The 21,209-nt window shown below is 35.2% G+C and overlaps 1 protein-coding gene across 2 annotated transcripts in view; it reads right to left on the reverse strand.

Moving 5' to 3' along the window:
• REV3L (REV3 like, DNA directed polymerase zeta catalytic subunit) overlaps nt 1-21,209 on the reverse strand; it is a 186,488-nt gene that overhangs the window by 68,560 nt on the left and 96,719 nt on the right. For both annotated transcript variants that reach the window (XM_082669081.1, XM_082669080.1), the window contains exons 12-16: nt 14,260-14,402; nt 9,456-13,620; nt 5,237-6,150; nt 3,334-3,413; nt 1,880-2,005 (exon numbers count right to left, since the gene is read on the reverse strand). In XM_082669081.1, the coding sequence (XP_082525207.1) occupies nt 1,880-2,005; nt 3,334-3,413; nt 5,237-6,150; nt 9,456-13,620; nt 14,260-14,402 (5,428 nt within the window). The remainder of the gene's footprint in view (nt 1-1,879; nt 2,006-3,333; nt 3,414-5,236; nt 6,151-9,455; nt 13,621-14,259; nt 14,403-21,209) is intronic.

A 21,209-nucleotide genomic window follows, 5' to 3' on the forward strand; every position in this document is an offset into this window, starting at 1 on the left:
GAGGGGATATGGGGATATACATATGCATATAGCTGATTCACTTTTTTATACAACAGAAACTAACACAACATTGTAAAGCAATTATACTCCAATAAAGACGTTGAAAAAAAAAAGAAAGGGCAACAATTGCAAATTTTCTCTTCTGAATTGAGTATTTATATGCAGAAGAGAGAGAGAGATTAGCCCAGGGTAATGGGAAACAGGAAAAAATGCTGTGAGCACAATTTTGTAGAAAACGGAATAGAGTATAGTAGATATTTTTTTGGTTCAATCCCTATTTGACCACCAGGTGGCTATTTGGAGTGTGCCTTGAGATGAAGGAAGCATGTGATGGGAAGCTATGAGCAACCTGCTGGACCCCCGAAGTGATTTTAACTTCAAGAAGGCCCAGGATTCTGAAACAGGTTTACGTAGAATAAAATAACAGTACTGGAAGAAAAATATTTTTTTCAAATAATAACAGAAAAATCAAATGTAACAAGTCTTTTTGTTAAGGTGTATCAAATTTGCTTTAATAAATATTTTTTAACAAAGTATTTTAAATTTCGAATTTCAGGTGTGTACTTGATAAGATAAATATTCCTGAGTTTGTTACTTAATTTATCTGGGCTTCAGGGGAGAGTACAAGGCCAGGTATAAAACAGGAACTAAATGAATGCTGTTGAATGAAAAAATGTACAAATAAACAATTAGGGAATTAGACTATGTTCCAATCTAATTCTCAAAAGTACAATTCTTAGTTCAAATTTAGGGTAAAAATGAGGACAATATTTAAAGTTTCCTCTTAGTCTATTCATCCAATTTTTAGAAGACAGAACTGACTTGAGACCAAAAAACCAACAAAAGAATCAAATTCTCTGCTACAAGGGCAAAAACATAAAACAACTGTATAAACCAGCACTGACCAAAAGAAATATCATGAAAGTCACATACATAATTTAAAATTTTCTAGTTGTCACATTAAAAAATGGTAAAAATAGGTTAAATTAATTTAAAAATATTTTCATTTAATCCAATACATCAAAAACTACCCTTTCAACATGTAATCAATATAAAAAATTACTGATAAGGTACTTTATATTCTATTTTCCTATTAAGTCTTTGAAAGCAGTATGCATTTTACATTTATAGCACATCTCAATGAGGTTGCAAAATTTTTAATGGAAACAAATTAGTTAAAATTAAACGAAATTTAAAATTCCATTCCTAGATGTATAAGCCAAATTTAAAATTCTCAATAGCCACATAGCTAGTGGCTACCATACTGACAGGACAGGTAGGACAGGTATAAACAACTAAAATATATTCTAATTTTCACCTCATTGCCAGTCACATATGTTACTGTTGTGTTTTCTTTAATACACATAAATTTACAGTGAACCATTCATACATATTCTCCAGTGAGAATGTACATTTTTACAAGATAACTTCCGAGTCTTTGCATACAGTCTGTGCTGTGAAGGTAACTGGTTTATAAAGATTATGTGAACAAATGTAGCAAGCACTAATCCACTGAGCCAACCAAATAGAAAACACAAGTAGACATCACATTTGGGATGGGATATAATATAATCCCAGAGTAACATACAGAGTTTCCAATAGCTAAAAAACCTTTTCTAATTTTAGCTTCTTTTAAAATTTCAGGTATAAGCTTTGTGAAAATCGTGAAACCACAAAGCAGTCTCAGTAACTGATGACTAGTTTTAAAGTTTCTCTGTTTTATATAAATATATAAAATAGAAAGGATAATAAGAACGAAATAAAGATTAACAGGTATAGAATTCAATGTATTCCTCTGTCAGTAAAAAATTTCTATACTTGTACCATAGAATAAAACGTAAGAGTTAAAGTGCATGTGTCCTTACTGTTACCGTTTTACCTCATGTAAAGCTTTTGCCTCCTGTAAGTTTTGTATGCTGACTTTGAAACCATAAGTATTGTTTAAAGATGGTCCATCAATCTGGGAAGTGTCTTTCTTTGGAGTATTTACTGCTGCACATTGATTCTATTAAAAAAAACACAGAGCCAGAAAAAGATAAATGAGCAATTATTTCCTTTCTTTTTGATTACTTATTTCTGCTTAGACAACATACTTTATGTATTTAGTAATACACGATAAACTAGCATCATCTCTTTAGATCCAAGAAGAAACTTAAGTATTTTATTAGCATTTTTTTTCAGGCTAGTAATTCAAGATACTAGAACTATATATATGTAGAAATATCTGATATAATCTGTAAGCCAACCATAAATTGATTTTTGAGTTTACAAACCCAAAATATTGAAAATAATAGTGTTGCAGAGAGTTGACATTTTACCACAAGGACATTTATCTTGACCTTTCTTGGAAGTATGACAAGCAAGCAAGCAAGCAAGCAATGTATTTGCAACTAGTTTGGCTAAAGTTTAAAGAAGATTTGAAATTGTGGGTTTTTATTTTACCCTAATACAACATGTATCTGAAAGATAAACTAAAGCATAAATAATTTTCAAGGGGTTAGAAAGAATAGAATCTATTTTTTAAAAAAATATTTTTTTCTGATTTCCACATCCATTAACGATTTTCCCCAAAGTGTTGATTTATGTTCACAATACACTCGTACTTGTTTTTAATATATATGACTTGTAATTCAATAATACTGATTTAAAAATGAAAGTTTTAAAAAGCATTTGTAATCTCAAAATAAAAATACTAAAATATATTTTATGTAGTTAATGATATTTATGAGAAGTGACCAATAGAGAAGTGATCACTATCATATATTTCTAAGGATACATGTCTAATGTATACTTTTTTCACATAACCATATATTTCTAGGTTAAGTATTACCACAATTTTTAGTATTTGAATAAAGACATTTATGATTTTTCAGAGTTTCAGTAGTAAATAATGTTGCTTTCCTTTGCTACTTAGTAAAATGAACTGAAAAATCAATAATGTTATATTTGAGAAAAAAGTAATAAACCAAGAAAAAGGATATATTTTTGGTGGGATCAAAAATCACTTACTTGAGCTCTGCTGTCATTGGATTGTTCTGATTTTGCCAGTAATCAGTTAATGTATTTGTATCCTCATAATCCACATTTTGGCTATCATATTCACTTTCTCTGTAATATTTGTATTTACATATAAGAATCTTTTAGATCCCAACAACAAAAAAAACTTTAAAAAAATTAGGCAATTTCTTGTTGTCTCAAAGATATGTACATAAAATGATGCAAAAATATAATAAATTAAAAAATTGAGACACAAAGTTATCAATTATCTAACTGAAATCTAGGAATAAGAATGGATCTTATCCACTGATCTTTAAATATGTTTAGCATAGTTACCTTTGCTTGTGTTAAGAGTACTCTTCTAAAAGCATCAGTGTTACTTCCTTTCTTATGACTCAATTTCTGGGTTTTGGGTTCTGTAGAAAGAAATTTTATATTTAACATGCATATCAAAATTGCCTGCTTCTGTGGGGTTTTTTTGTTTGTTTTCTTGTTGTTTTTCCAAACTCTTAGGTACCGTTCATGAGTACTGTCCTATAAATTCCTCACAAAGACCTCATAATTTAAAAATGAAACTAATTCAAACCTGGGTTCCCCACACTAACTTTTAAAATTTGTATTAAATAATAACATTTAGATTTTAAATGTTAAATGGTATTGATTTTTATACCTAAGTTATTATCCTAGGGAATCACTTAATCCATTTATTCACTGATTTATCAAGTATTTATGATGAGGAGGAAAAGACAGTATCTACCCTTGTGGGGTCTAGAGAGGAAATCAGACATTCATCAAATATCAATACACACAGAAAAATAAAATTATAACTGGGGTAAGTACAACAAAGGGGAATATAATTGGTAATTTTTAGCCAGGGAGATTAGGAAGGCTTTTTTGAGCTAAAATCATAAGAAAGAGTAGGAATTAACTAGGAACAGGGTGTGGATTTTCCCTGATTACTGAGCAAAAAAACCTAGAGACTGGTTAAGGGTGAATAAGAAAGCTAGGGTAGAAGCCCAGGTGAGAGACGAGGGCTTCGTAGTGGCAGAGACAGAGGTAGAGAGATCTGGGTAATTTAGGAAACAAAGAAGTGTGGAAACCACAGGATGGGCAGTGAGGCAATCAGGTGAGTATTATAAATAAATCCCTTGTTTCTGACCTGTGTAACTCAGTGACAGAGAAATGGTGGTACTATTCATTGAAATAAGGAAAAATGAAAGAGGACCAATGGTTTTCAATGTGCGGGCATGTATGTGTGTGCATAAAGTGTGCTATGTGGTTGGTGGTGAATGAATGCAGTGAGATCACAAATTAAGTTAAAAAAATACTGACCTTGTGGTGGCTTTGAGCATTCAAGTAGAAATGCCAAAGGCAGCTGGATATAGTGTTCTGGAGCTTAAAAGAGGGTTCTGAACTGGAAATTTAAATTTGTGTTATCTATAGTAATCCTGTGGGCAGGAATTAGGTCATACAGGGAAAGAACATAGAGAGAGAAAGCTTAAGGCTAAGCCTTAATAAACTCCAATATTCAGATAATAACTGAGAATGTGAGATAAGCTTCAAAGGAAAGCAAGTAGGAAGAAACAGAGGAGCAGGGGAAAAGCTAAGGGGAGAGGAAGCTCAAAGAAGGAAGGTGTGGTCAGCAAGACAATGGCTGCTTAGAGGGCATGTGATAGGAAGACTGAAAAACATCCATTAGCTTTAGCTACCTGAAGGTTATAAAGAATCTTTACAAGAGCCATACTGGCGGGATGATGGGGGCACAATCCAGTTTGGAGTGGGTTGAGAAATGAGTAGAAGGTAAAGAAATAGAGTTGTCAAATTGGAGAAATCTTTTAAGAAATTTGGCTTTAAAGGAGAGAAGCAGAGAAAAAAGACCAGAAGCCGGCAGCTGTAAGGTCAAGGCAGGTGTTTGTTTTTTTTTCTATTTCAAAGGGTGGGAGAGATTTGGGTATATACCAAAGCCAATGGGAAAAATCAAGTTGAGAAGAAGGTAAGGTTTCTGAGAGGGCTCCTATATTTTACCGAGAAGGCAAGAAGACAGGATGGAAGTAGATGTAAGTATATTTCACAGCAGAAAAAAAAAAAAGTTTCCAGGTGATGATGTCTTTCCAAGACATGATAAAATAACAATAATCTCTCATTAGCTGAGCTAAAATTTCATTTAAAAATATCTGATTTTCATTACATAGTCTATTGAAAAGCTTTATGGAGGCTTTCTGTTACTTGTAAAACTTACCTGTTGACAAAGGGCTAAGGCCAGTTGCCTCAGGAAGCCTTTCCACAAGTTTTCTCTGTATGATTGGTGTACTATGAAGGCAAAGTGATTCACATATCCCAGTTCTTGTCCTAACATTAATTGGGGATACCACTAGAGGTTCCTGAGGCTCACTGCAGGGGCTTTTCTGTATACCATCTTTTACAGGCTTTAAGAAGTTCTCAATAGTCAGAGAATGTAGGTCCTCTACTAGTGATGAGGGTCTGTCACCTCCATTTAATGTTTTGGAATCTGGTGATGTTGCTTCTTGCCAAGGGGGAATCACTGGAGAATCAGGGGAGCTATAACCAACACAATAGTCATCATCATCATCCTCTTCTTTCTCAGCATCATCTGCAGAAGCAACTGGTGGCAGCGTCTGACTTTCACTTGCAGTTCGACTGCATTCTGTGGTTGGTGCTTGTAAAGCAATCTGAGAATTATCAACATCTTCCTTGGTATGTGCTGTAGTGGGGAGTACGTGTGCAGTTGTATCCATTTTTGGAGGCACTACAGGTTTGTCATCTGGATTAACTGAGGAGCTGAAGTTGTCATCAGATTTTACAACTCCAGTTAGCTCCTTTTTAGACAGTTTCTTGGAACGTTCATATTCTTCTTTGGCTTGAAGCCATACTTGAACCAGTTGTCGACTTGGGGCACATTTGCAAGGCATAATCACAATTTTTTTATCTTCAACCATTTTATGGCTATTACTTGACCCTTTATTGACAATTGGTTGGCCATTGTGAGGGGGTGACCCAGGTCTTGGATTTTGAGTCATTGCTGAGAATGCTGTTTTCCACAGACGAAGTCCTTCCAAGGAAAAGTCTCCCTCAAACTCAGCCAGATCATTTGGAAGTCGTGTTTCTACCATGAGAAGCCGTCCACCGATCTCCCTATAAACAATATATTTTAGAACAACTGTTTTGCCTCAAAGAGCAATTACCAAAATATTTAGCTCCTTAACCTAGATATTTTTAAAAGTTCCTTTTGGAGTCTTAAAAATGCCACCTTTCTTCCCTTTCCACACCCTACCCATCCCCTCCAACACACACATTTTATGCAGGTACACTCTATCTTTAATCTCAATATGCTTTTCCTCACAGGTATATGACTACTAAATTAACTTCCTTCGGAAGGTATCATCAATACCGGGGAAAGAAGGTATTTGTTTTTGTCTGAAGTGTCCAATGAAGCCTTCTTTTCTTCAAGGAGATGGTACAAGCTCATCAGATTCCTTTCCTCTACTGATCTTAAATAATTTTCCACTGTCACCACATTAGGATAAAAACAATGGAAGAGTTTACCATCTGAGACTATATCCCTGGATTTTATCTATAGCCTCTTTCTACATTCTCTACTCTCTGTACATAGTAGTTCAGCAAAGCCAGTCAGTTCAAACAAATCTTTGTACCCTATCAAATTCCCTTAAATATTACAAAAAATTATATACAGTTGAGGTAAACTACCATAATTCTTTCTTCCCTTTACATGACAAGGTTTAATACTAACATAAGAACTTAGGAGTTGGCAGAGCCCACATAATTTAAGTGCTACTAATGTATGTGTATGTGAGGAATCACTAATTAAAAGGTAACATGGTTTAGTTTCCAATAGTTATTATAAATATTAAGCTAAACCTCTCTCCTTCTCTAACATATCCATTGGTACTATTTCTGCCTTCTGCAGCAACATAAAATAACTCTACTTTTTCTTCTTCATGGTATCTCTTTCATGGATATGAAGATAGTTCTTAGTTTCTTCAGTTACTTCTCATAGGGCATGATTTCCCAAATGACCAGGTCATTCTCTAGATAAAACTCAATGAACTGAATTCTTGTTTTCTGACTGAAGCTGAAGGAGCAGCACCAGAGTTACATTTCCTTTTCCCCTTTATATGGAAAGATTTTGGCCCCTACTATTTAACTCCATAATCAGGATCTAACACCTTCCCAACACCCACCTTGCAGCTTTATGAAAAATTAGAAGCAGGATTATTGCTATTGAAGGAAATGAGTACACATGTCATGTGACTATACCCAATTCTAATATTAATAATACAGAGATCATAATGAAGTAAAAAATAGCAAAAATTGCTGAGGTGTGGTAGGTTCAGCTTTCTTGAATACTGTCAGCAGCATGCTAATTGCTACAGCTCATGTTGTAATTAATATATATGAAGAGCCTTAAATTTTTCAGTAATCCTACTTCAAGAGCTGTAAGTAAAAATTCCAAAATAGAAGAAATGCTTTATGAAGAACATACTAATCACATAATTATGTATAGTAGCAAAACAGAGAGCAACCTTTCTGTCCAGTAATAATCACATGATAGAGTATTATGCAGCCATTAAAATGATGCTTCAACAGACTCAAATTTAGAAAATGTTTACATTATAATGGTAAGTGAATCAATTTCAATGCAATATTGTGACTACAGTAAGAACATTTCATAAAACAAAATAAAAGCTATACTTTAAAAAAGTAAGAAAACACATTAAAATATTAATAGTGGCTGTTACTAGGTAGAGAAATGGTGTAATTTTCATTTCTTCTTTTATACTTCCTAAATTTTCTACAGTGAATACACAGTTTTTAATTTAAAAAAAGATTGTTTTTCAAATATCATGACTATCCTCCTTTTATTTCAGCTGCAGAACAAGTGTCAAAGTTGGACAACAACTAATAGCAACACAGAGTAAATGACTAGCACATGATAAATTAACTGGGAATTAAAAAGATGTGTAAGGCTGAGAAGAAAATATAGATCAATGAAAAAATATACCATAATCACTACTGGTAAAGTCAAAGCCTCCAAAATAATGGAAACTAATGTCTAAGGATTATATATTCATATATTCTGGCAGTGAAATAAAAAGAAAGAGTTCCATTCATGTTAAAAGGCCACATGTGGGTACTGGGCAAAACAGAACAGCAAAACTATGTTTTAGGAAGTATGGGGGTAAGGTAGGGGGAGGTATTTTCTGCCCTTTACTTCAAGTCCTCAGAGGAGGGAACTTCTTCTACTCTATATTTCTGATGACTTTTTCTCACCCCTTTCTTAAATGGACTCCTGCAGAAATTACTGCCAATCTTCGGGTAAAAAGCCCAGCACTCACTGTCGCTTTCACTAGGGTCAGGAGCATGGTGGTGCTCAAGGTCAGTGCATACATGCAGGGTGGCCTCTTGCCTTAGTTAGCACTTCATATCTCTTTCCATCATTTAGACTAAGCAGGGTCTGCCTCAGCAGTCCTAGCCATTCTTCTCTGCTTCTGACTGGATGTCTGAAATGAACTGCCTCTCTCTGCAACTGATTAGGAAAAGGGATCAAAGAAACGGGGGCAGGACCAAAAGCCATCACTTAAAACTTCCTGGATTAAGCCATGTTCCCCAACTGAGCTCTTATCAGATATGTTCTATATCTTGATGAAGCAGGCAGGACAGGATACCTACTTAACTACTGGTTTACAAATAGGCCAGTGCTGTGATTCCTTCAGATTTTGCTATTGGCCGTGTGTGTGTGTGTGTGTGTGTGTGTGTGTGTGTGTGTGTGTGTGTGTGTGTGTGCATCTGTCTCTCTGTTTACCACTTCTCTGAAAAGATTCTTGAAAGAAGAGATAAGGGGAACCAAAATCCATATTGCACTCCTAATAACTATACAAACTAACAATAGTAACAATATGATTGAAGATGTTGGCAACATGAAAAGAGAGTGGTATGTAATAGAAACAACTTAAAATAATCTTCATTTAGAGATATATCATAGCAGTATTTAAAACATATGCATGCTTATTTTCAAACACTTTTTAAAAATGAAGTTTTTAAATTATGAAAGTTTACCATTTTAGAAATAAATACCATCTTTAAAATGATAATTATACTTTTATAAGTATTAAGTATTATGACATCCTTCTTAATTTGGCATCATGTCATAGTGAGCCTCTAATCCTTAATGTTGACGCAGTGCAAAATAATAGTAGATCCAAGACCAACACTGATCAACTTAAATAAATTTCTCTAGGTGCAACTGTCCAGCTAGTTAGTGAATTTTCTTAATATGTCCATAATTGTAAATTGTTTTCACAATGATATACTTACAAATACAATATCACAGCCAAAAAAGTAGCAGTCAGGTACCAAATGTTGTTACATACATTATAATTATTCAGAGCAACCCAAGGGGAAAAAATAATTCTGATTACCTGGGCTTTTCTGGTACATCAGAAGGATTACTGCAAAATGGTTCCTGGTAAATAGTTTCTGAAAGGTCATGATCCAACAAAGTTGCCATAATTTCTTCCCTGCTTGGTGGGGACATAAGTGGTTTCAAAATGTGAGCAGTTCGAGGGGTGAAACTGCCATTTTTAGATTGTGAGGGAGAGCTGGTAGACCTTGGTGAACTATCAGGAGTTGGTGTCAACATATCATTGTTTCTTGAAACATACAATTCCAAATCTTCAGAGGCTGCATCTACAAGTTCACCATCAGGGGAAGATAGTATTGTAGTAAAAGAGGTATTGACTGCATCAAGAGACTGTCCCATTTCTTTTCTGGTATGACTTTGAATCCAGTCTGAATTGCCTGGCTGTGAGAGGCTAAGAAACACTTCTTTGCTTACTGAACTCCTATTCAATCTAGATTTTTCATTTAGACAATCCTCTGACTGCTGGACACAGAAAGACTCCATTATTGAATTAGGCCGAGTTAGAGGATGAAAGGTATTTTTCCACTGATTGTGGCGATGATTCTCATTGCTATCTATGGATGATTTCTCAAATAATTCAGGACTTAGAGTACCAGATCTAATCCATGAGGTTGAGTCTGAGGCATGATGTTTGTCTTCATCACACTTCTGGTTATCATGACTTAAAAATTCAGTTTTTTCTACAGTTTGTCCTGGGAAAAGATCCTGAACTGCATCACTCAGGAACTTTTGAGGCAAATTCTGATCTGCTGGGACAAACTGACTTCCAGAATAAAAGCTACAAAATCCAGTTTGACCTATTGTATTAATATCAAAATTATAATTATGTTCAGGAGACAAGCTGTCTTCAAGGGAATAACAACTTTCAAATCCTGGATCTGAAAAAAAGATAGGACTATCATCCGATAGGGAGTTATCCAACTGGCCAGAGGCTGGTAAATTTAGAGAGTCTACTTTAAGAAGTTTGGGAATTTTTTCTTTAGGTTTTGTACTTCTGGGAGTTCGAGGTTTTCTTGGAGATGTTACTGATCGTGTTCGTTTAATTGATTTGTTATGCTCAAGGGAATGAGAGATATTTTTGTTTGGTTGCTGTTTATTAGATAATGGGTCTTGCATACTATTTGCATTCTGTGCTTTCTGCTGTCTTTTCTGTAACAATTCTTTTAGAACTGCCAGTCCAGACTGTCCTTCACCAAACGTTGAAGGTGTTGACATATTTCGATTTCTACACTGAGAAAGTGCTTTGGTTTGTGAAATTGCTTCTGACAATGACCTTTGCTTTACCCTTTCAGGTTTAAAATTTGACATATCTAAAATAAAGCCCCTTTGTTTTTGCTCCCATGTTATTTGTTTGATTGGGCTTCTCAAGGAAGTTACAAAGCAATTATTAGGCATCTGACTTTCCTCTGAAGCTGCTTTACCTGGAGAACAAATTTCACTGTGCTTTGACTGTTCTGCCATGCACACAATCTGCTGCTGACTGTCTTTGCAATGCAAAAAATTAGGGGCATACGTCTGGTCTGGCTTTGATTCTACGGAATTACGATAGTCGTTTAACTTTCCAAGAGATGACAAATAGTTTTTTTGTACATTTGCATTCTCTTCTATCTTTGGAGACATGATACCAGAAGACATCTGTGTATTCTGTGCTACCTGAGACAAATGGTTTGAAAGGTCAAATATATTTTTTTGAATCAAGGTTGATTCTTTTAGAGTAAACATAGCATTTTGATTATGAGACCGCTGAACATTAATTTTTGAGATTCCAGGTCCCAAAGAACTACAAACAACTGATGAATGCAAATCATCTTGTGGACTGGGGAATGTTTGCAAATCTACAGGCTTCTTGCTTTCTAGGAAAGAAGAAAAGCAGCCAGATAAATTCTGTTGTGCATGAATTCCAGTGGGGAGAGGAGCAGAAAGAGGATGATCTATAGCAGAGCCCATTAGTGACACATCTTTCTGTTTAAAAAGTAGTTGAGAGCCTCCAGAACTATTTGAGGCCTCAGACACATTCTGATGTTTCAGCACAAACTTAACTTCAGCACCAGCTTGAGATTTTAGTTTTTCATCTTTTAGTGTTATGTGCTTTCTTGGTGTAGTTTTCTCATTTACTTTTTGTTTCTGTTTTGCTTTTGGTTTCTTTTTTCCATCATCTACTAGTTTATTTGTCTGATTTCGTTTGTTCCTTTTCTTAGTAACTACAGAGGGATTAACAAGCTTTGTTTTTGATTTCTTAACCTGCGTTCTTGCTCGACTATTTTTTCCTATACGGGAATTAACAGTCTTGCTATTATATGCATTAGGACCCTTAAAAAGCATTGCTTCTTTATTGGCAGCAGCCATAATTTCTTCAGCTCTTGGATCTGTGGGAGACCAGCAGCGAGGTGGAGAAGAGTTTATGGGACTTGTGCTTCTCTCAGAAAGAAAACCTAGTTTAGACATAACATCACTATAATTTAAGTCACAGTCTTCGGTTTCAGCATTATAAGATGGTGAGGGAGGAGAAAGAATAGCATGTGACCGTTTTTTCCTGAAAGACAAAGTTCTTTTAATATTTTCACTGTTTGTCCTTTGTTGCTTACCAGTTTTTTTCTTAGCAGACTTATGTTTTGATTTTCTTCTGTGACTTTTCTTTGGTGTTAGTGGATAAATAGGATATTTGGTTGCAGGGGAGTCAGGAACTTTTGGCCAAAAATCCTTCAAAGGTGCAAGCTTTTTATACAGTTCCATTTTTTCTTCTGTTAATATTACTTGTTTTTCTTTAGAGTCTATTTTTCCTAGCTTTACAAGCATATTTTTCCTCCCTCTAAATCTATTAATGATAATATACTTTATGATGACAGGGGGCAGCTTTTTAGACATTTTTCTGCGTTTTCGAGATTTGAGAGTTCCATCTAAACTTTCACCAATTTCCATGGGATGAGGTAGGCTAATTTTTGAGTTGTGTGTTATAAAACTTGACTCACTATCTTCATTCTCATAATTTACCTTGCGTTTGGCTCTAAGTGTGTATTTATTTCCATACAATCCAAAGGACTGCTCAGTTTCTAAGGCTCCTTCTCCAAAGTGACAGTCTACAAAACTGTCTGTAGATGTTTTATTTTCAAAAGCTCCACGGCTGGCCTTAATTAAATCACTGGCCAATACGTTATCCTTCTCAGAATTACTATTACAAGGATTATTTTGTATACAATTATCTTTTGAGGATCCAGTCTCAGTAGTTCCGGCAGAATTCTCTCGATGACCTACAAGCTTCTTTTTATTCATTTTTAACCGGGACTGTTTATTGCTAGGATGTAGTTTATATGTGACAGGAGAGAGTTTTTGTGGCCTACTGAGACAATTAGAAAGAACAACACTGGGAAAAAACATATAATGTGCTGCTTGCTGGCTGAGGCTTGGTTTTTCTGGTTTATGTTCTTGAAATTCTTCATATCTAATTTTAAGTTTATTTAGTCCACTTTCATCAGCAATGCTATCAAGAGAATGCACCATAGTTCTATTCTCCCCTGAGCATGATAGCAATTCACAATTTTCAGTCAGTGACGAAGGGAATAAACTATTTAGAGCTGTACTGTTTCCTTTTTCATTTCCTTCAGAGGATAATTTACTTTTTGAATGATTTAAGTCAGAAAAGTTGAAAGAATTTTTGCCCAATGTATTTTCGTTAGTGTGACGGTTCATATGTATAAAAGGGGCATCCTTATCAATTTTTCTAATGTTTGTATACTTTCTACTTGGTACTTGTCTTGTGACAGATGGAATATCTTCTTCATAATCAAAACTACTACTTTCACAGGAAGATACTGGGAGGACATCTTTCTTACTACTCTCTTTATGAGAGTTTTCTGAATGGACAGTACTGCTTAAAGACCCAGGGTATTTCATAGAGTAAGTGCTTTCATTTGCAAAAGAAGCAACTGAATGATCTAGACTTTTCTCTAGGTTGTTTGGCTGTGAAAGGTCTTCAATTAAATCTTCCTTGTTCAAAACATGGGAAGAAAGGGCACTTGTGTGTTTACACTGAAAGGTAATCTTAGCGGAAGATGGGGGTTCTAATGTAGCAGCATCTTTGTGAAAGATGGAAGGTTTTACTGATAGCTTGCTTGTTGCAATCACAGAAGAGTGGGTTCTAGAATTTTCATTGTTCAGTGGATTGTCTGAAATGGGGGAAAAAAGAATTTACTTCACTTCCACCCTTTTAATTTTTTAAATATTTTCCCATACCATGATACTATCACCATGAAAAGAAATTATATGAAATTAAATTCGTATGTTTAAAACAGTTATCTCAACAAAAAGGTCATTCCTATCATTAGGATAATACCATAATCTAAAAAATCAAGAGTCAGTTACATTTGATTAGTAGTCATTATTTTAAACACATATTTCTTTGATCAGAAATAGATGATATCAATATTCATGCCTTTTGGGAGAATAAGGGGAAAAATACTGTCACCTTCAAAATTTTCCATAAAGTAACATGTCTTTGCATTATCACTTCAAATAAGCTGAGCATATTTCTTATAGTTTCCTATGCTACTTAAATGTTATGACGATAAACTGATTAAAGTTTATAAAGCTCTAAATCAGTGATTAATAAACGCTATACTCTTAGAAATGAGAAAAAATCATATATCTACATTCTCTCAAAAGAAATCGTCCTGCAGAAGGACAAAATCTAACAGTATTGTCATAGCCTCACTTAGCCAACTATGTAGAGAGTGTGATTATATTTTTCAAAATCAAATATATTTTCTGCCCCTAAATAATGAAATACAGTAGACTACTTTACTTACCACTATTTTCATCTGCAGTTCCATCTAACTGAGGTATAGAAAGATTGGCTAGAAGCAAACTGTTATTACTCCATTCCATTTCTTCTTCTGAAGATGAATCATCTTCTTCCGTTGAGCTTCTATGGGTATTTCTGCACAGTGATCTAGAGAATATTAAGATTCACCAGTGAGTATGAGCCTTAGAAAAAAGCATGTCAGACTCAATTTGCCTAATTTGATCCTATAATAGTAAAACTGAATAAACAGGATCTGAAAATAACTTAAAAAAGAAAAGCAGATTTACTTTGCTTTGGTATCATGCCCTACCAAAAGTTATTGTAAGTAGACTGTATAATCCATTTCATGTGAGCTAGAAGACACCATCATTCCTGTATTCATAGCTCCACAATATCCTGGATTATCATATCTAATTATGTTCTTCCTTATAGTCTCCCCCTCAGCTTATCATTAGATATACACATAACAGCTTGGGTGAGAACCTGGTAATTTCTAAAAAGGTGGCATCCTAGCATATTTTAAGAAGTCTATAAATACACAATCACTACATTATTAATTGGAAAAAATAAACAAAAAGATAGGCAAGGGGGTATTCAGGTCAGGGCTGAAAGAGCAAATAAAAGGGATCAGAGACAGGATAGGAAGCAGTACAGGTGTTGAGTCAATCCCAGCAGTGGCTATAAAGTAGGGCTGCTGAGGAATGCAGATGGACTGTGAAACCCAGATGGATACTCTCCTTAAGTTTCATGTCATATTGATTTAAATTTTTCACTGGATCCTAGCTTGATACTTTCCCTTCTATCTGGATGGGCAAACTTACTTTCTATCCATACCTAATTTTTTCTTTCACTTGTCTTGAAAATTTGAAAATATTGCTTTATTATACATGGAACAGTTTTTCCATTAAGCCTTCCCCAAATCACAAGTTGTCCTAAAATCACTCTTAAGAGATGAAAGAGTTATTAGAGGTCATCTAGTCTAGCTTTCTAAGCAATGCAAAAATCTTATTTTTAACAGACCCTACAATCTCCACTTTTATATTCTCAGTATAAAGGGCTTGCTGTTTCACAGGGTAATCTTTTCTGTTATCAATGGCTCTAATTGTTAGTAATTTTCTTCCTATATTACACAAAAATCTTTCATTCCTGCCTTTGTGCTATGTAGCCATATGTAGCAAGGTCTATGCCATGTTCCACATGATAACCTTTAAAATATCTGAAGGCATTATCATTTGTTCCATAGTTCCTCTTTAATTAGACCAAACATTATCTATTCTTTCTCCTGTTCTTTAAAAGTGACAGTGTTAACAAATCCTTCTAGTTTTCTTCCTCTTCTTTCCCTTTCCTTTCCTTTTTCAGTATTCTTAAAATATGGTACTCAGGAGGAATATAATATTCAATATACAAGTATCAATAGAATTAAATGACTCCTCTTCTAGACAATATACTTCTATTATTCAATCTCTCTTTAATATACATTTATAAAATGTTCAGGATTGTTTTTCCAAGGTTAACCTGGGGTTGGTTTTCACAGAATTGGTCCAGTCAATGAACACACAAGCATTAATTAATCATGGGATAAACCAGGCCTATTATTTTAAACATGTTGGCACCACTGGGAAAAAGGAGATGGTGATTTTATAAAAATGTTACATATTTGAATGTGTATCTACTTAATATGGGCATGGAAGTATAAATAGCTAAACCAGGTATAATCTAAGAAACTATAGAAGAAATGCTAATAATAGGTTGAAGGTAAAAATCAAATGAACAATATCAAAACAAAACAATGAAAGAACAATGAAGAAAAAAACAAATGGAAGAAAAATGCATCATGAAATGCCACATGATCAAATAAAAATATCAAACAGTCAACAAATTTAGCTAAAATACAGAAGAAGCAATCCTATTTATTATAGCAAGATTTAAATACATCAATAAATACTATAATTATTTTACTAACAAAATCCAAAATCTGTCAGAATAATAAATGTTACCCCAGGTACAGCTGGTAGACAATAATCAAATTCACTGTTTTGGCAACCATACAACACTACAGATTTATTGTGCTCTTAATAAAGTAAAACTTATGACCTTCCCACAGAAATTGTTAAGCCCAGAATGAATCGTAGGTCTATCTAGTCTATATTTGTGAAGCTGACTGACTGAACATAAAACCTATGACTCTACACTTTATTAGGCATCATCTTTTTAGTTTCAAGATATTTTCGAATCTATATTTTGTCATTCAATGAATTACCAATCTCCAATGTTTCTGACAATCTGAATTCAATCTAGCATGAAACTTGGCACACAGCAGCATTTAAGTGGTTTTTGAATGCAAAATCATGCAAGTTCTCTGTGAACCTACCTAATCAGTCACTATTACCACGTATACTCCTTATCCACAAGGATGCTATGTAAGACTTTGTTAAATATCTGGCTGAAATTAAGATTCAATATGATTATTACATTTCTCTAAGTAACCATATTTAAAATGGATATAAAGGCAGTAGAGCACGACTTGAACTCATGAAGGGTCTTGATATTCTCTGCTTCTCTAAGTGCCCACAAAGTGTTTAATAATCGTAAGTATCACCCCTATTATAGGGGAGCAGAACTAGAAGCAAGCAGACCAGTTAAAAAGTGATTTCATAGTATTCCAGATAAATAATAATGAAGGCTTAAACTAGATAGGCTTAACAACTAATAGAGGTGTAAAGGAGAGCAAATTAAATATGACACTGAAGTTACAAACTTCCAGAAGTTGAAGGCAAAGTGGTGTCATTACAGAAATAAGAACCAGAGACACAAGAATAAAGCCATTTTATACCACTGTCTATTATCATTTAGGATTGCTTATGCTCCAAAAGATGTTGTTGTGGTTGAGGAATTTCTGAACAGGATATTTCATAAAAAGATTTATAAAGTTTATACAGAAAAAAATTGACAAAAATATTTATAGAATAGCTACAAGAAATTGTATGCCTTTCAACCCCCCCCCCTTTTTTTTTTAACAGATTAGGAAATATCAGCAAAAGGAATTTTTATGACACTGTTGAGGGTCAAATCTATCAGGAAATAGAACATTGATTCTGTCTGGCTCAGGTAAAATTAGGTCTTCAAAGGTCAAGGAGCTAAGTCGTTGACCGATTTAACACTGTGACAGCAAAGGGAACTCAGTATGTGAAACTAGGAAGGAAGTATGAAATAATATTTCACAGGTTTGGAATTTCCTACTCACAGAATAAAAATGGAATTCTTTGTAGGAGCATACTGTGAAAATATAGAAGAGAGGGTTCTGATATAAACTCAGATAACAGGAGATGGTATCAGAAAATTTATTTTTTTATATTAGGTAATGTTGAGAAACTAGAGCTACATTACATATATACTTATAATACTATATATGTATATATGTAATACATATGTGTTTAAACATGATATATAGATTAATCTCATTCATCTTTCAAAAACAGACTTTAGAAGTTTTAGTACTGCCTACAGAAGTTTGAAGTAGAGGCACACTCAGTGTTTTAAGCTCAGAGGCCCAATTTTTTTCCACACACAGAGCATACAGCTCAGGGGCAGACTCAAATCAATCAAGCTCACAAGAAACTGATTTAGAAAAACACACTGCCGAGGAGAGTGGCCAAGATGGCAGAGTAGAAGGACACTAAGCTCACCGCCTCTCACGAGCATACCAAAATCATAACTAACTGCAGAACAATCATTGATGAAAAAGACAGGAACGCACCAGAAAAGATCTTCTACAACTAAAGACATAAAGAAGGAACCACAGTGAGTTGCGTATGAGGGGCAGACTTGCAGTATAATCAAGTCCCATACCGCTTGGGTGGGGGACCCACAAACTGGAGAATAATTATATTAGAGAGGTTTGAGCCCCATGTCAGCTCCCCCAGCCTAGAGGTCTGGCATTGGAAACAGGAGCCACCAGAGCATTTGGTTTTGAAGGCCAGCAGGGCTTGATTGCAGAGACTCTGCAGGATTGGGGGAAACAGAGACTTCAGTCTTAAACAGTGCACACAAAATCTCACACACACTGGGACCAAGAGCAAAAACAGTAATTTGATAGGAGCCTGGGCCAGACCTACCTGCTGGTCTGAGAGGGTCTCCTGGGGAAGCAGGGGGTAGCTGTGTCTCACCCTGGGACACAGGCACTGGTGGCAGACATATCGGGGCGCATTCATCTGTGTGAACTCTCCTGGAGGTTGACATCTTGGCACCAAGACCTAGGCCCACCCAATAGCCTTTAGGTTCCAGTGCTGGGACGCCTCAGGCTGAACAACAAACTGGGTGGGGACATAGCCCCATCCATCAGCAGACAGGCTGCATAAGGACTTCCTGAGCCCACAGCCACCTCTAGACGAGCCGCTAAACACAGCCCTGCCCACCAGAGGGTCAAGACCGAGCTCCAACCACCAGTGGGCAGGCACTGGCCCCTCCCAACAGGAAGCCTGTACAAGCCTCCAGACCAGCCTCACACACCGGGAGGCAGACACCAGAAGCAAGAAAACTTCAAGCAAGACCAAGTCTGCAAATGCAGACTAGACACTATCCTGGGACCACCTGGACCTGGGCCCTTGAGTGATGAGAGGGGAGTGCACTGCTGGGATGCATACAACATCTCCTACAATGGGCCACTTCTCCAAGGTTGAGAAACGTAACTAACCTACCACATACATAAAAATACAAATAGCAATTTAGACAAAATGAGAAGACAGAGGAATATGTTTCACATGAAGGAAAAACATAAAACCCCAGAAGAAGAACTAAGTGATGTGGAGATAGGCAGTCTACCTGAGGAAGAGTTCAGAGTAATGATCATAAAGATGATCAAAAAACTCAGGAGAAGAATGGATGCAGATAATGAGAAATTAGAAGTTTTTAAAAAAGAATTAGAAAATATAAAGAGCAATCAAACAGAATTGAAGAATATAATAACTGAAAAGAAAAAAACACAAGAAGGAATCAACAGTGGACTAAATGAGGAAGAAAAATGGATCACTGAACTGGAAGACAAAGTACTGGAAATCACTGCTGCTGAACAGAAAAAAGAAAAAAAAAAAAAAAGACATGAGGACAGTTTAAGAGACCTCTAGGACAACATCAAGAGTGCTAATTTTTGCATTATACGGGTCCAGAAGGAGAAGACAGAGAGCAAGAGCATGAGAGAATATTTGAAGAGAACAGGATTAACCCAAGGAGGAACACACTGAGACACACAGTAATCAAACTGACAAAAATTCAAGATAAAATATTAAAAACAACAAGGGAAAAGCAACAAATAACATACAAGGGTACTCCCATAAGGCTATCAGCTGATTTTTCAGCAGAAACTCTGCAGGCCAGAAGGAAGTGGCACAATATACTTAAAAGTGATGAAAGAGAAAAACCTACACCCAAGAATACTCTACCCAGCAAAGTTCTTTGATTTGACGGAGAAATCAAAAGCTTTATAGACAAACAAAAGCCAGAAGAATTCAGCACCACCAAACCAACTTTACAACAAATGCTAAAGGAACTTCTCTAGGCAGAAAAGGCTACAACTGGAAAAAAGAAAATGACAAAATGGAAAAGCTCACTGGTAAAAGCAAACATACAACAAAGATAGGAAATCATCCACACACAAAGCTAGTAGGGAGGTTAAAAGACAAAAGTAGTAAAATCAGTTGTATCCACAATAAGCAGTTAAGGTATACATAAAACAATTACATGTAAAATATAATATCAAAAATAGTAATCATGACAGGAGGAGAGTACAAATACAGAGTGTATCTAAAATGCATTTGAAATTAAGAGATCAGCAACTCAAAATAAGCATGTATGTATACAGACTGCTATACAAAAACCTCATGGTAACCACAAAACAAAAAAACTATAATATACACACAAAAAAGAAAAAGGAATCCAAACGTAACACTGAAGACAGTCATCAAATCACAAGAGAACAAAAGAAAGGGGAAAAAAAGACCTACAAAAACAAATCCAAAACAATTAACAAAATGGCAATAAGAACATATATATCAGTGAATACCTTAAATGAAAGCGGACTAAATGCTCTAACCAAAAGACACAGACTGGCTGAATGGATACAAAAACAGGACCTGTATATATGATGCCTACAGGAGACTCACTTCAGATCCAGAGACACATACAGACTGAAAGTGAGGGTATGGAAAGAGGTATTCCACACAAATGGAAATCAAAGGAAAGCCAGAGTCGCAATACTTACATCAGACAAAATAGACTTTAAAATAAAGATGTTATAAGAGACAAAGAAGGACACTACATAATGATCAAAGGATCAATCCAAGAAGATACAACAATTACAAATATATATGCACCCAACATAGGAGCACCTCAAAATATAAAGCAAATGTTAACAGGCATAAAAGGAGAAATTGACAGGAACAGAATAATAGTGGGGGACTTTAACACCTCACTTTCATCAATGGACAGATCATCCAGACAGAAAACCAGTAAGCAAACACAGGCCTTAAATGACATACTAGACCAGATGCACTTAACTGATATATATAGGGCACTCCATCCAAAAGCAACAGAACACACATTCTTCTCAAGTCCACATAGAACATTTTCAAGGATATATCACATAATGGACCACAAAGCAAGCCTTGGTAAATCTGAGAAAACTGAAATCATATCCAGCATCTTTCCCAACCACAACACTATGAGGTTAGAAATCAACTACAAGAAAAAAACTGCAAAAACCACAAACATACAGAGGCTAAAAAATATGCTACTAAACAACTAATGAATCACTGAATAAGTCAAAAAGGGAATCTAAAAATATCTAAAGTCAAATGCAAATACTACAATCCAAAACTTATGGGATGCAGCAAAAGCAGTTCTAAGATAGAAGTTTATAACGATAACCATACAAGCTTACCCCAGGAAACAAGAAAAATC

This window comes from Grampus griseus (genome assembly GCF_964374135.1).
Source record: "Grampus griseus genome assembly, chromosome: 13".
Taxonomy (NCBI): Eukaryota; Metazoa; Chordata; class Mammalia; order Artiodactyla; family Delphinidae; genus Grampus; species Grampus griseus.